This window comes from Sciurus vulgaris (genome assembly GCF_902686455.1).
Source record: "Sciurus vulgaris genome assembly, chromosome: 2".
In the NCBI taxonomy this organism is placed as follows: domain Eukaryota; kingdom Metazoa; phylum Chordata; class Mammalia; order Rodentia; family Sciuridae; genus Sciurus; species Sciurus vulgaris.
This window is the reverse complement of record NC_136462.1, coordinates 161,261,005-161,274,025: the sequence shown is the minus strand read 5'-3', so window position 1 is coordinate 161,274,025 and position 13,021 is coordinate 161,261,005. Positions and strand designations below refer to the sequence as shown.

The 13,021-nt window shown below is 53.3% G+C and overlaps 1 protein-coding gene across 1 annotated transcript in view; it reads right to left on the bottom strand.

Moving 5' to 3' along the window:
- Nucleotides 1–2,277: 2,277 nt before the first annotated feature.
- RRBP1 (ribosome binding protein 1) overlaps nt 2,278–13,021 on the bottom strand; it is a 66,186-nt gene continuing 55,442 nt past the window's right edge. Inside the window, 15 exon segments of the mRNA XM_079129630.1 lie at nt 2,278–2,837; nt 3,416–3,560; nt 4,037–4,135; nt 4,513–4,596; nt 5,421–5,528; nt 7,210–7,293; nt 7,943–7,987; nt 7,989–8,039; nt 8,652–8,723; nt 9,117–9,125; nt 9,127–9,210; nt 9,930–10,019; nt 10,163–10,246; nt 10,324–10,416; nt 12,107–12,199. Coding sequence (XP_078985756.1) covers nt 2,740–2,837; nt 3,416–3,560; nt 4,037–4,135; nt 4,513–4,596; nt 5,421–5,528; nt 7,210–7,293; nt 7,943–7,987; nt 7,989–8,039; nt 8,652–8,723; nt 9,117–9,125; nt 9,127–9,210; nt 9,930–10,019; nt 10,163–10,246; nt 10,324–10,416; nt 12,107–12,199 — 1,239 coding nt within the window. The 3' untranslated portion in view covers nt 2,278–2,739.

The following is a 13,021-nucleotide window of genomic DNA, read 5'->3' as shown; positions in this document are numbered from 1 at the left end:
TGAACTGCGAAGGTCCCTAAGGGGCACCTTCCTGAACTCCCCAGGCCAGCCCCCTGGGCCCACACTTTGCACTCCTTTTTGTCTTGCCTCCTTCCCCACAGGTAGACACGGTGCCTGCCAGTGTCTGATGAGGGAGTAGGGCGGTGACCAGAAGCCATTTCTTCTTTGAACCCAAGGTGGCATGATAACCCCAGCATCTTTTTCCCTGAGGTCTCCCATTCCAGTGCCTTTGAGGGCATCTACAGTGTGGGGGCTGTCATTTCTGTAGCTGGTGTGGTGGGGTGGAGGGAAGCTCATTGGAAATGCAGGCTCCCAGGCCCAGAGTGGCAGTTGAGTGGGAGTCCTGGTACAGGGCACAGGTCTGGTCTGTGCCACACCCACTCACCAGGGCCCCAAACCAGTGACCTTGAGGAAGGGTGGGGTAAGACTTCCGCCTGGCAAAACTGGGACAGAAATTCAGATCTCCTGGTTCCCACTACTCCTTTGGAAAATTCCAGTTTGATAACTGGAATTCAGTTGCAATCTTGTTCAATGTATTGGCTCAGTGAATTGGATGGGATTTGAAAGAAGAGAAACTGCATTTCTTTTGGTCTCTGAGCATAGACCCAAACCTGAGGAAAGCTCTGATGAGGAATTTGTGGGGGTGTTGGTCATGTGGCCCTGCCCCCATCACTCCTCACCAGTGCCTTGCTGGTGTCCCTGCTCTCCCCTCACCCACAGCCTGTCCTCGAGACTGAGTCCTTGCTTCAGATGCATAGTGCACATAGCAAGCAGATGCAATTTGGGGCACAAATGTATAGGGCCACAGCTATTCATGGGGTTCTGCACCCTTAGGAAAACGAACTCTTCTGCCTTGCTCTGGCCCATTCAGACTGCTGATGCACTGTGGAGTGTTAGAGATGGTTTGGAACCAGCCTGCAGCTTGCCAGGTGAGTACCGGTGAGTACCATCACTGGGTTTCAGTTCACCTCAAGGAAGACTGAATGCTCCCGTGAGTTGGATGAGAGTGGACCTCAGGTGTTCTTGTTGGTCATTTTCTTCCTCATTCTCCTGGTCAGTATCTCAAGACCCACAGGCCCCTCTCCACATCACCTTCCTCCATAGAATCCTAGAACAGGTGTCCCCCTCCACTAGCTAAAAAACTCTTGGCTCCTACTGCCCTGCCTAATTCAGACCCCTTGGTCTTAGTGCCTGAAGGTGAAAAGCCTCACCTTCCCCTCTGCACCCACTGTCCCCTGAGGGATGCTTCCCCCAGCTTAAGCCCACTTCTCCAGGGAGACTACCCAGGATTCCAGCACCTTGTCCCCAGTTTGGCCATTAACATTCAAGTGGTTCTCACACAGGTGCTCCCTGAGCTGGGTCCTGTGTGGTGGGGGAAGGCGCTGACTAAAAAAAGCAAAAGGACATGTGTGCATCATACTTCCCAAGGTTCCTGTGACAGCCACCATGAGTCATACCCACCACCGCAGGGGGCTATGAGATACAGATCCCGGAAGTGTGGACCTCACCCTCTCCCAACACAGCCCTCCCTTTGTACCACTGTCTTATAGGATCTGCCATCCTAAGTGCCAGGATGTTCCCCATCCAAGTTATGCCAATCATACTCTCCAAAGGATTTGGAGATGAACATGGACTAGTGTTTGGCCAGAGCAGCCCCTTGAGAAGACTGGCTGATACTGGACACAAAGATGCTAGACCTGCTCAGACCTACCTTCCCATCCTGGCTTAATTCAGGCCTTGCTATGACTCAGGATCTGTAACATTTTATATAAATTCCAGATTTATTGCTCAGTCAAGAAACCCCACACTTCATGGACCAAAGCTCCCCTGGACCAATCTGTTTTGGTCTGAGGGTCACAGAGGTCTAAGCTGGCTTCTGCCAGTGAAAGCTACCAGAGGACAGGTGGGAGGGGCTGCTTCAGCCCCAGACCTCTCCTGGGATGTGGACCTTCATCCACATGGAGACCCTTGTTTGTTCACAAAGCTTACTTCATACCACAACAGGCCACCCCACAACCCTGCTTAGAAACCCTGGGTCCTCAAGGGTGGAGTACAGTAGCCAGCCACTGAGTGTCAGGCACTGTTCCCTTACCTGCCCACCAAGCACCAAAGCCTGGGAGGAAATGGGGTCACAGAAACGGTTTTATCCCCATTTTACACAGCTGGTGGTCCCCTGCTTGCAGAGAAACCAAGACTGTGCTTATACTTTACCCCAAGAACAGTCCCTCTTCGGCCAAAGTCAGATGAGGGAGCCAGAAGACCAGACGAGACTGCAGCGCCGGGCAACACATTGGTTTTAATGGCATTAACATCCAGGTGGTCACACATCAGTTCTGCTTGGCAACTTCCAGGGGTGAAGGGCTGTTGCCTCACTGGGCTGGGCTGTGGCCCTCCAGTCTCCACAGCCTCTGAAAACTCACCACCTGGTCCAGCCAATTCCCGACCCCAACCCCACTGAAAAAAGACATGACAATTGCACTGATTGACATAGATCCCTAAGCACCCTGGCCTCCCGGCACACCCCAGTCTGTCAGAGTCAACGAGGGCTTTGGCGTCGGCTCAAGGTGGTCCAGGACTGCTCCAGGGAATAGTGTTTATCAAATGTGACAAATGTTCTTGTACAGACTGGGGGTCTGGAAGATTTATTTCTGTGGTTCTAAGAGACTCTCGTCTCTAATGGCTTCTCTCGGAGCTACTGGAAGTTGGGCCTGGATATCGCTGTGTTGTTGGTTTATTTATTTAAAAGGAATGTGTAAGGCATTTTGGTAAGTTGAACAGTAACTTCTTTTTGTAGAGACTCAGACGGAGGTGCCCTCCTTTGAACTGCTGCCGTCTTCCTGCAAACAAAGGTGGCCATGTGAGAGAGAGGCTGGGCAAGGAGCCAAGGCATAACCTCTCATGCCATGCCAGGACCTGCAGTCCCCTCCCTGGACTGACACCCACAAGCCACTTGTCTGGAGATCCAGAGCTGACTTCCTGGGGCTGGCTGCCCAGGAGTTGGTGGTAGTGAGGATGCAGGATGCAGGAGTGTGAGGTCCTTGAATCTGGGTGAAAAACCCTGGTCCTGCAGGCAGGGGCCAGGCCCGAGGCAGGGGGACTAGGAAGGGACCCAAGCAGGCTGCAGTGAGGACCTGAGCCAGCAGTAGGGTAAGGGACTGTTTCTGCTGAGAACCATGCTTCCTGGGCTCTTGGGCCCTGTGGGCTAATGTCCATGTTAGAAGTCTTTGTCCCCGCCACCCCTTAGTTCTGTTTCTCCCATTTGTCCTGCTTCCCTGGGGCTCCCAGCACCATGCTCAGCTCTACCCAGCAGCTGACTCCCACCCACCCTCCTGGGGGACAGGGCCCACCTCTGGTATAGGCAAAGCCATAGGGGCTGGGAGTTAGCCCTATGGCCCTACATGGATGGAACACTTACTGTTTTTTTCCAGCTGTTCTTGCAACTTTTTCACTGTGTCCTTCTCCTTTGCCAGCTGCTCCTGGGTTGTCTTCAAAAGCTCCTGCAGTTTGGTTGCAGCACGCCCCAGGTCACTTGTTAACTTCTTCTCTTTTTCTAGTCTCTCCTGTGGGTTACAGTGTTTGGAGGGGATCAGCCCTCACATGACATCAGGGTAAGACCCTGAGCTATTCCCACAGGGTCCTAACACCCCAGGGACTGGAGCTTTCCAGGAGCACAAGGAAGCTGTCTGCTTGTCACTCCGACGCAGGCAGTATTGGCTGGGAGGAATGGTCTATGTGGATGGTACCTTTCATCAGCCCCACTTACGTCCTGGCATGGGACAACAGGAGTGGTACAATCTGCATTGTCAAATGTGCCAGCCACAATGTATGCCTACCAGTACCTAAAACATGACTTCCAAGTTTTATACAACTTACATTAAATGGCTACACTGACGAGTAGCTGCCATGTGACATGGTTCCTCCCACCACGTGTAACAAGGGGAAGCCAGTTCCTAGCCTGCGGTCTGCTCTCCCTTTCCTCGGCCCCTCTCCAAGGCCAAGAGTGGTCACAGCCAAAGGCTCCAGCCCCATCCTTTACCTTCAGCTGTGCAGCCTCCGCAGTTCCTGAAGACTCCAGGGGGCAAGCAACACGGAGCTTCTCCAGCTCTTCTTGTAACCGACATGCTGTGGTTTCGGCCTTATCAAAAAACAGTGAGTCTGGGTGAGTGGACTTACCAACACTCCAGCAGTTGAGTGTGATCAAGCCTGCCTGAGACCAGGGTCATCCCAAGCCTGGTGGTGCAACAGCTCAAGCCTGAGTGATCCTGGGCTCAGACCGACAAGGGAGACTGGCCAGGAACCCCTGAAGACAAAGACCAGCCAGCAGATCCCAAGACAGCCTCGGCACCCATGCCCACCTGCCAGGGCCCCATTGTTCCCTCAACCCCCATGTGCTAACAGCCCAGCCAGACACCTGGTAGGCAAAGCAGGGGAGGGCCAGCACAACCAGCTTGTTCCCCAGAGACTCAGAGTCTGAAAGCTGATAGGGGCTGAGAGCCACTAGGCAGGCCTGACCTCCTCAAACTCAGCCGTGAGCTTCTGCCTCCGAGTCTGCTCATCCTCCAGGGTGGCTTCTGTCCGCTCCAGCTGTGTTCTCAGCTGTATGGAGATACCACAAACATAACTGGGGAAGCTGGTGAAGGACCCTTTTGGGGACCCAGGGCTTTAGGGCACACTGAGACTACAGGTCCTGCTTTTTAGCTGCTTCTAGGGCTCCCCCAGCCTTTCCCTGTCCAGATGAGTCATCCCTGACACTCCTGAGGGGAAATGGGACCTCAGCTGCAGTACAGAAGCTGGCGGGTTAAATGGATGCTGAGGGAAACTCCGCAATCTCAGAAACCTTTAAAGGACCCACAGGACAAGAAAGATGCCTCAGAGCCACTAGGTAAGCACAACCCTACAGTGGCTACCCCAGTGACAGGCCCCTGCCTATTGGCAAGGACTGTCAATGGCTGCTCCTTTCATCCAAACTCTGAAGAGGGCTGGAGGTGCAGTTCAGTGACAGTGTTTGCCTAGTCTTTTAAGTCCCTGGGTTACATCTCCAGGACCACATAAATAATAAATACCCCTCTGTAGAGCAGACATTTTGCTAGTAATATCCCACAACAGGAGACAAGTTCCCTACAGTGGCCACAGAAATAACCCAATCTCAGCATGGCCGGCACACTTTTAGTCTCAGAACCATCCCCCACCCCTGCCCCCCTGCCCCGACCCCATTACCAACACCTCTCTGCTTGGTCACCTGCCCTTTGCTCTGCATCTTTCTTGGGTCCTGGGTACACCTAATCCAGGTGAGGAGGGGTGGGGAGGATGCAGGGCAGGGCTGGGAGCAGCCAACATGTCAGTCAACATGAAGGCTGCTCACCCTGCATTCCACTTGGGACTGTTAGTGACACATCTGAGGACCCGCTCACCACCCTAACCTTCACAGGGTCCTGCTCAGCTGGGGAGACTCCTGGGGGGACAGCTGGGAACCCAGCTATGTCACCATCCTCTACGTGGTTCTTCATCTCACTCAACTGCTGCCTGACCTGAAACAGGGAGGGGCGGGTTTGTGCAAATACACAGCCAGTCACACACTCACCTCCCCCAAACTCATAAACACTCCCATGCAGAGGACCGAAACTGCTCTTAGTAGCTGAGGCCCCTACCAGTTTGCTATCTGTTTGAGCCCCTACACCGTACAGGTTCGCTGGGCAGGACCACAGCACCCAGTCTAAGCCAAACAGAGGCCTTGAGACCAAGAAGCCTCTGGGTCAATGAGACCCATGTGCTCAGCTTCAAAACAAACTGGGGGGTAATCCTCCCTGGGAGTGAGATGACCCATTAGGGACATAGACCACACAGGCAGTGAGCTCAAAAGGAACAGACGGGCAGCCAACAATTCCACTTGTACCCTTCCTAGGTTTCTTCAAGAACGCAGTCCATGGCCTAGAGCCCTTTCTGGGCTCTAGAGATTATAAGATGACATCTTGCCTAATAAGCTACCCTCTCTCCTCAGCTCTATGGATGAGGGTAAATGGCACATCCACTAGCCCCCCAGGTCCCAGACCATTGAGCTTCTGATTTGAAGGTGGCAGCGTCACTCAGGGAACATGGTAAAGATTCTAGTCATGAGCTCTCTAGGGGACATGAGTGGTCTTTAGGCTCTAGTCAAGAGGCCCTGCTCCAAGCAACCTCAACAACCTTCTTACCCAACGGCCCCAAAGGCAAAAGCCAAACTTTAGTTGAAGGATGGTAAGAAAGTCTGGGTTTTGTTTTGTTTTGTTTTTTTTCTTCTGCACACACTCCCTGCATGGATTGTATACCCTAGGCCAGTCACTCCATCCTGGCTCAGTCAATGGCTGAGATTACTGGTCTTGCACTCAGGAGGAGACTTACACTGGGTGACATGTGTCCTCTGGTGTGGTGATCCTGGTGACCTCAAAATGGGTCCCAGGGAGCTGGGAGCACCTGCTGGGCTTTGTGGACGCTACAGGGAATGCTAGCCTGACACACCAGACCTCCTTTCTTCTCAGAAGTCAGTGTTGCACATTTTAACCCCCAATATCCCAATTGCTAAATGCTGACAACTAAAGACTTTAGGTACTGGATAGGGTGTGGCTTCTATGTAGGCAAGGGCTGAACCAGTCAAGCCGCTGGAACATGGGATCAGACACCATGGCTGAAAACTGGTAAACCAAGCAGAACTCAGCCATCTGCAAAGCACAGCTCCTCACCTCTGAATGGGGCTTGAGCGCTGCACCCAGAACCTGCCACTAGGCCAGGTATGGAGCAGGCCCTCCCCCACACCTGACTGAGCCATTGCTGAAGTGAGGAAACCCAAAGAGGCAAGGCCTTGCTAAGAACCACAATGAGTACCAAGCCAGGAGGAACCCCGGCCAGGGGTTGGTACATCCTCCATACTTTTAAGTGACTAAATGGGCTTACAAGGTATAGAGACTCCCAGATCCCCCACTTCCTTGAGCAAGGGACCAGGCTGCTAGGGGAAGGGAGGTGGGGTGCAGCACCCTGGTCCCAGCAGTCACAGGCCAAGCTCGGAATTTCAGGCAAATGTTCAAAAAGGCCCCACAGAGCCTTCCTGCCCTTGTGTCCCCCCTGCTAAGCTGCAGAATCTTTTGAGTGGATGTCAAAAAGTGACTGGTAAATTCATCTCACACACATGAGCCCCCACAGGTCTAGCTCCCCAACCAGGACACCATGTTCACCTACCAGGGTGAGCTCATCTCTCTGTTTCTGGGCATCACTCTTGGCTGTATCCAGCTGAGACTGAGATTCTAATAAAAGTTGCCTCAACTTGGGGAAACAGGCAGGTGATGGGGAAAGGGAGAGAAGAGAAAACCAATTCCAGTGAATTAACAGCTGAACAAAAATCTAACATCTATTTGCCCAAAACTAGTGATTATCACAGAGCAAGGCCGGCTTCTCGTAGCTATAATTTCCTTTTTGAAGACTTAGAAAGGATGGTGCTCACTGCACACCTATCTCAAACCTTCTTAGACATTTGCCCTTATAGCTTATTTAAAAAAGAAAGGCCCCAAGGGTGAGATTAAACCAGGGTTCAGGGTACCGATTTTTTGCTTTCCTCTTCTGAACAGTCGGAAAACAGTTATCAGACTTAAACCCACTCCCCACTGGAAATGACATCAATCAGCAAGCCAGGCAGAGAATTCCCATGCCCCCCCTGCTGCTGTGCCCAGGCAGATCTGCCCCTGTCCTGCCCAGGGGGATGCTTTTTTGCGACCTACTCCCAGACACCTCAGATCTGACCCTTCAGTGAGGAATAAGCAGGGCTTAAGACAAAACCAGACAGCACAGACTTCAAGGCTCAAGATGATGAGAGCAGCTCCCACAGGGCTAGGAGGAGCTCTTCAGTAGGACCCAGACGGGACTGGCAGGGCCTACACAGGGGCTGTGACCAAAGTCCGAGGAATGGTACACTCACCCCTGCCACCTCCTTGGCGTAGTTTTGGCACTCGGCGCTGGCAGTTTGCCATGTGCTTCTCTAGCTCTGCCTCTAGGTATAAGGTGTGCTCCCTCATCTGGATGGACATGCACATGCACACAAGTCAGAGCCAGTAGTCAGCCAGCAGGAAACGTTAGCCACAGGGAGTAGGGTAAGGGGTGCCCAGTCTGGCTGGCTCTAAGATAAGCAAGGGCCCCTGAGGCCCATCAGCTACCAAATAATCGAGGCTAATAAGAAACCAAGCCCTGGCAGAGAACTCTTTGCTGAAGACTACCTGGACACAAGTACTCCTGGGTCCTGACATGTTTTTGACCTTAGGAGCAGGGGAAAGGGCAATCTTAGATACACCTGAAAGTAGGGTACCACGGGCAATTTTCCAAGGACAAGGCTTGCTGAGGTGCTTGAAGGAGCAGCAGGACCCCCCTTGGGCACATCCTTGATTATGAAGGCTAAGACCAAAGCCACCATTGATCAGGGCTGGACAACTGCATAGATTCGCAGCTACGTCAGGCCACTCTGAGGTTATTATGAAGGCCTCTCATTAAGGCAAAACAGTTCAACATCACTTGGCTTAGGAGAAAAGCCAGTGATCCATGAGAGAAAAATAACTCAAATGGCCCCTGCAATGTCACTTTCAAAGAGACTCAGGACAAGAGAAAGCAACACTCAGAACAGAAGCCCCACTTACCTGATCTGAGCTTTCAAGTTCTCCTTTTAGCTTCTCTATGGTTTCTTCGAGATGTTTCACTGTGACCCGTGACTACAAGTAAGGGAAATGCCCTGTGACACATGGGTATCTGGGGATATCTCCCAGAACCAGTAGTGCCCACCCTCTCCAAGCCAAGGTGGAGCTCTGGTGGCCTCCAGTAGTCTCTTCCTGGGAGTAGGGGTAGGGTCCAGCCCAAGAACAGGAGCAGAATCTCCTTGAGACCAAGGAGCTAAGCTGTCATTCTACAGTTCTGCTTCACGGGGCATCCCCCAGAAATGCCAACAGCAACACACTTCTCATAAGTGACAGATCCTGTTGAAGTACACTGTGGGCTCTGGAATTTCAACCCAGCCATGTGTCTTTAGTAGAGTAAATTTGGATTCCCTAAGCTCAGCAGCAATGCCCATGCCACCAGGACCAGGGGAGATGCACAAGCCATGATACCTTCTGGAGGCTCCTCTTCTGCGGCTCCCACTTTGGCCTTCCACACTTGCTCCTCCTCCTCGACACTCTTCTGCAGGTCTTTGAGCATGCCCTCCTGCAGCAGGAGGGGGTAGGGCAGTGAGGCAGGGCCATCTCCCTCCTCAGCCCTGCCCCACACTCAAACACACTCCTGCCCTCTCAGGTCCTCTGCCATGACCTGCCAGTACTTCCCCTGCTCTGTCAGACTCAGTGTTGTGTGGGGAGGGAAGGTGGCCACTGCCCTAGGAGTGAAGTCTCTATCCAGTGTGCTGGCCTGCAGGGCCATGCCAGCAAACAAGGTCTGTGACCCAACGAGGCTATTAGACTGTTGTCGCTGTTGGGCTCTGCCACCAGTGCTGACCCCACTAGTGGCCCAAAACAAGGACACAGGACAGAGTTGCTCAGAACTGGGGAGGGCTGGACCCAGCAATGCTCTTAGAGTCAGGGGGGCGGGGGTTTCAACCAAGTGAGGCCCAAAGCTTACCTTGTCTTTTCACACAACTGGCTGCCCCAAAATTCCTTGTAATAACCAAGTCCCTCCGGCCCCTGGAGACCAGCCCCAAGCCCTCAACTCAGCCCTCTCCTCAGCTTAGAAACAAGGAAGATGTAAGAGCCTTATCCATCCCATTACCATCCAGCCCAAAAAATGAGGTCTGCCCAAAGTCACACAGAGCCAGTGGAATTTTGGAGATACCATGCCAACCCCCACACTCCAGGCCCAGAAGCTCTCCTTCCCAGCAGCACCTTCATGTCACGTAGCACAGAGTTCCCAGAGGCCCTGCCCTGGCTGCTCACCGTTTCTGCCAGGATGGTGCGATACTGGTCGCACTCAGCCTGCAGGGTGCTCTGGGTCTCCTCAGCCTCCCTCAACTTGGAGGCCAGGTCCTAAGGGCAGAGGGAGAAGGCGGCTAGTGAATCAAACCCGGCTACCTGGTGAAAGGACTGCAGGCGCTTTCTTCCTAGGGATAGGAGAGCTTGGGTGACAGGGCAGCCCCTGCCAAGGATACCTGCCAGGCAGCCTTACTTACTAAGGGGGGCTCTGTGGTAGCTGATGGCTTCTTCAGCAGCTGGGAACCCTTTTCCTTGAGTTCCTGCAGCCACTCAGCATAATTCTGCAAGGAAACATGCAAGGTGAGGTTGGGGAATGCTCCCAGGGCAGTGTGATCCCTGGAAGCCACCCTCCCACTACCTGGTGTGCTGAGAGAGAGAGTTCTGGGAGCAGTGCCAGAAGCACCTCCTTGGTCTGGGCCTCGGCCAGGCGGAGTTGCTTCTCTGATTCCTCCTGGAAGGGCAGAGGGAGAGGGAGGGCAGCATTTAGCCTCCCACCCAAGAAGGGAATATCCTCAGCAATTCATTGGGGTGACACAAAAATCAAAGGAAAAGCTGGGCTTCCCCCAGTCTGTGCTCTCAGGAAAGCAATGGGAAGCCCCAGGTGTCTAGTGAATCAAACACACCTCCCGACAGGCACTCTGTCAGCTCTCACTTTCCCAGCTCTCTACATGGTGCACGAACATGTGTGCACACAGGCAGGAGGTCAAGCTGATGTGTGCAGCCAGGGTGGAAAGAGGGGTGGAGGATGGCCATGGCCCTCCTTGTTTTGAAAGCAGGCACTAAGATGGATTGGGGACATGAAGGCTGTGGAGTTATGCACCTCCCAACATGCCACAGTTAGGACCAGTGCCAGCCAGGACAGGTATCCCCAAGAAGCTCATCTCCAGGCGCCCACTGGAGGGAGGATGAATCAAATATTCCCAATCTCCAGAGGAAGAAACCAACTCAGAGCAGACAGGGCATTGCTTGGGGTGTCTCTCCTGAGTCCTGTCGAGACTCTACTGGACCTGATCTTCCTTAGGTGACAGCAGACACCCAGTCTGACCACAAAATCTCTGGTCTGGACTAAAGCCTGAGCAGCAGACCTTTCTTGGCTCATGCAATTATCCAGAGATGATGCTATGCTCTGCCTTGGACCCCTGATCTCGTGACCACTATACCCACTCAGGTTCTCTAGTCATGAGTCAGAAGACAAAGCATATGAGCCCTGGAGGCAACCTTCTGTCTGTCTCTGCCTGTGTGGTCACAAGCAAGTCAGCCTGGCCACAGCTTCTGCACTTGCCACACAGTGGCCAGATGGTCTCTGAGGTCACTTCTGGGGCTAAAAGTCCAAGATTCTAGAATTTAATTACAACCCCTGCCCTACTGCCTGCTCTCTGGGTCCTCATCTTTATACTCTCAGGCTTCCTGGAAGGATTATGGGAGTTACTGCCAAGTTTGTGATATTGGGACAGGCACTCCCTCTGCTTGAGCAAGGCTGGGAGGGGTTGGCCTTTCACAAGGGATGGTGATGTGTGACAAAAAAGGGTGGGTGAGTGCGTCAGTTGTTGCTGCCCTAGTCAGAGCCTCCACACTGGCTCCCAGCCAGCCCAGGGCAACATGGGGATCCCAGACACTGAGAAACTTGGACATCACTGCTATATGTCCTCCCCTAAGAACATGTAGGGAACCAACTGAACCAGGACTTCAGAGGGCCTGAGAAATAAGCAGGATTATTCCAAGTACCTCTGGATAAAAATAACATGAATGAAGGTCGTGAAGCCCCTGCAACCCTGGGCACACTCAGTGTGCAGCCCACAGCGCTCCCCAAGCCCTCTCAGTCTTTGCCCACAGCTGTGCTCAGCTCTGCACCCTCATGACAGAGTGCCTGGAGAAAAAAACAATTGAGGATGCACATTTCTTTCCTTTCTCTTGAAGAAAGAGGAAAAGAGAGGGTAGGAAGGAATAAGGGAGAGAAAGGAAAGGATGAAGAAGCAGGAGCATGGAGGACACTGCATTCTTAGCCCCAGGGCCCCTGGTACAGATTTATGAGACACTGAGACCAAGATTGTTGCAGTGTGCTTATCTTGTGGGCTCTGTTAAACCAGGCAGGTGCTACTACTATTGCAGCTGACCGGCCTAAGGATGGCCAGGGCTCTAACCTTCGCCTGGGTCAGGGAGTGCAGCTTCTCCTCACAGGCCCGCTCAGCCGAAGCCAGTGCCTCCATCGCCTTCCAGTTCTTCTCTCGGAGGTCCTGGGAGGGAGACGAGGGGAAGTCGGTAGCCCACACCAGTCAGTCAATGACACAGCTCCTGTGCACTGCCTCAAGCTGGTCTCAGCAAGGGCTGGGTCCAGAGAATCCCCTGGCTCCACTTCTGATCCCACAAAGGACCTACACTTTTCTTGGCCCCTGTCCATGTGGCCTCTCGTGGCAGTACTCAGCATAAAGCCAAGGTGCTGCAGCCTGATGCATGAAGAGGCAGACACCCTTTCAGAGGAGACAAGTCTGCAGGAGGAGGGAGGGCCAACCTTGTTCCTCAGAGAGGAGGTTCCCACCACCAACAGCAAGCTGACTCCCTCAGCTGGCTCTAAGCATGAGACCTCTTTTGGAGAGCTATACCCTCTACAGGGGGAGCAGTGGGGCAACCAGCAAGCCCCGCGTCTGTGACAAGGGCAGGAGTGAAGGAGGTGGCTGAAGGCCTTTGCCCTCTATAGAGGGTAGGTGTGTCTTTCTCCCCTTCTCCTAGCACCAGCCTCTCTCATCCCCACCTGCTCAGGGTGGCTGCATGACCCAGGCCAGGTCAATCAGTATACCATGTCACACCACTGTCCATGTTTGGGTTAATGATGCTTCTTACCCCAAGGCAGTGAGCCCTGAACATCTGGGGGAGACGGGGTGAGGAGGCAGGAGGAAGGGAGGGGTATCCCCACCACACTCTGGAACCCCCAGAGTAAACAATGGTTAAGAACAGAGGGAGAAGCAAAGCTGGCTCTCTGATGATCTGGGGCAGGTTCCACAGTAGATGTCTTAAGGTGGTTGTCCGAGAACCTTTCCTGGAACTCACATGGCTCTGCC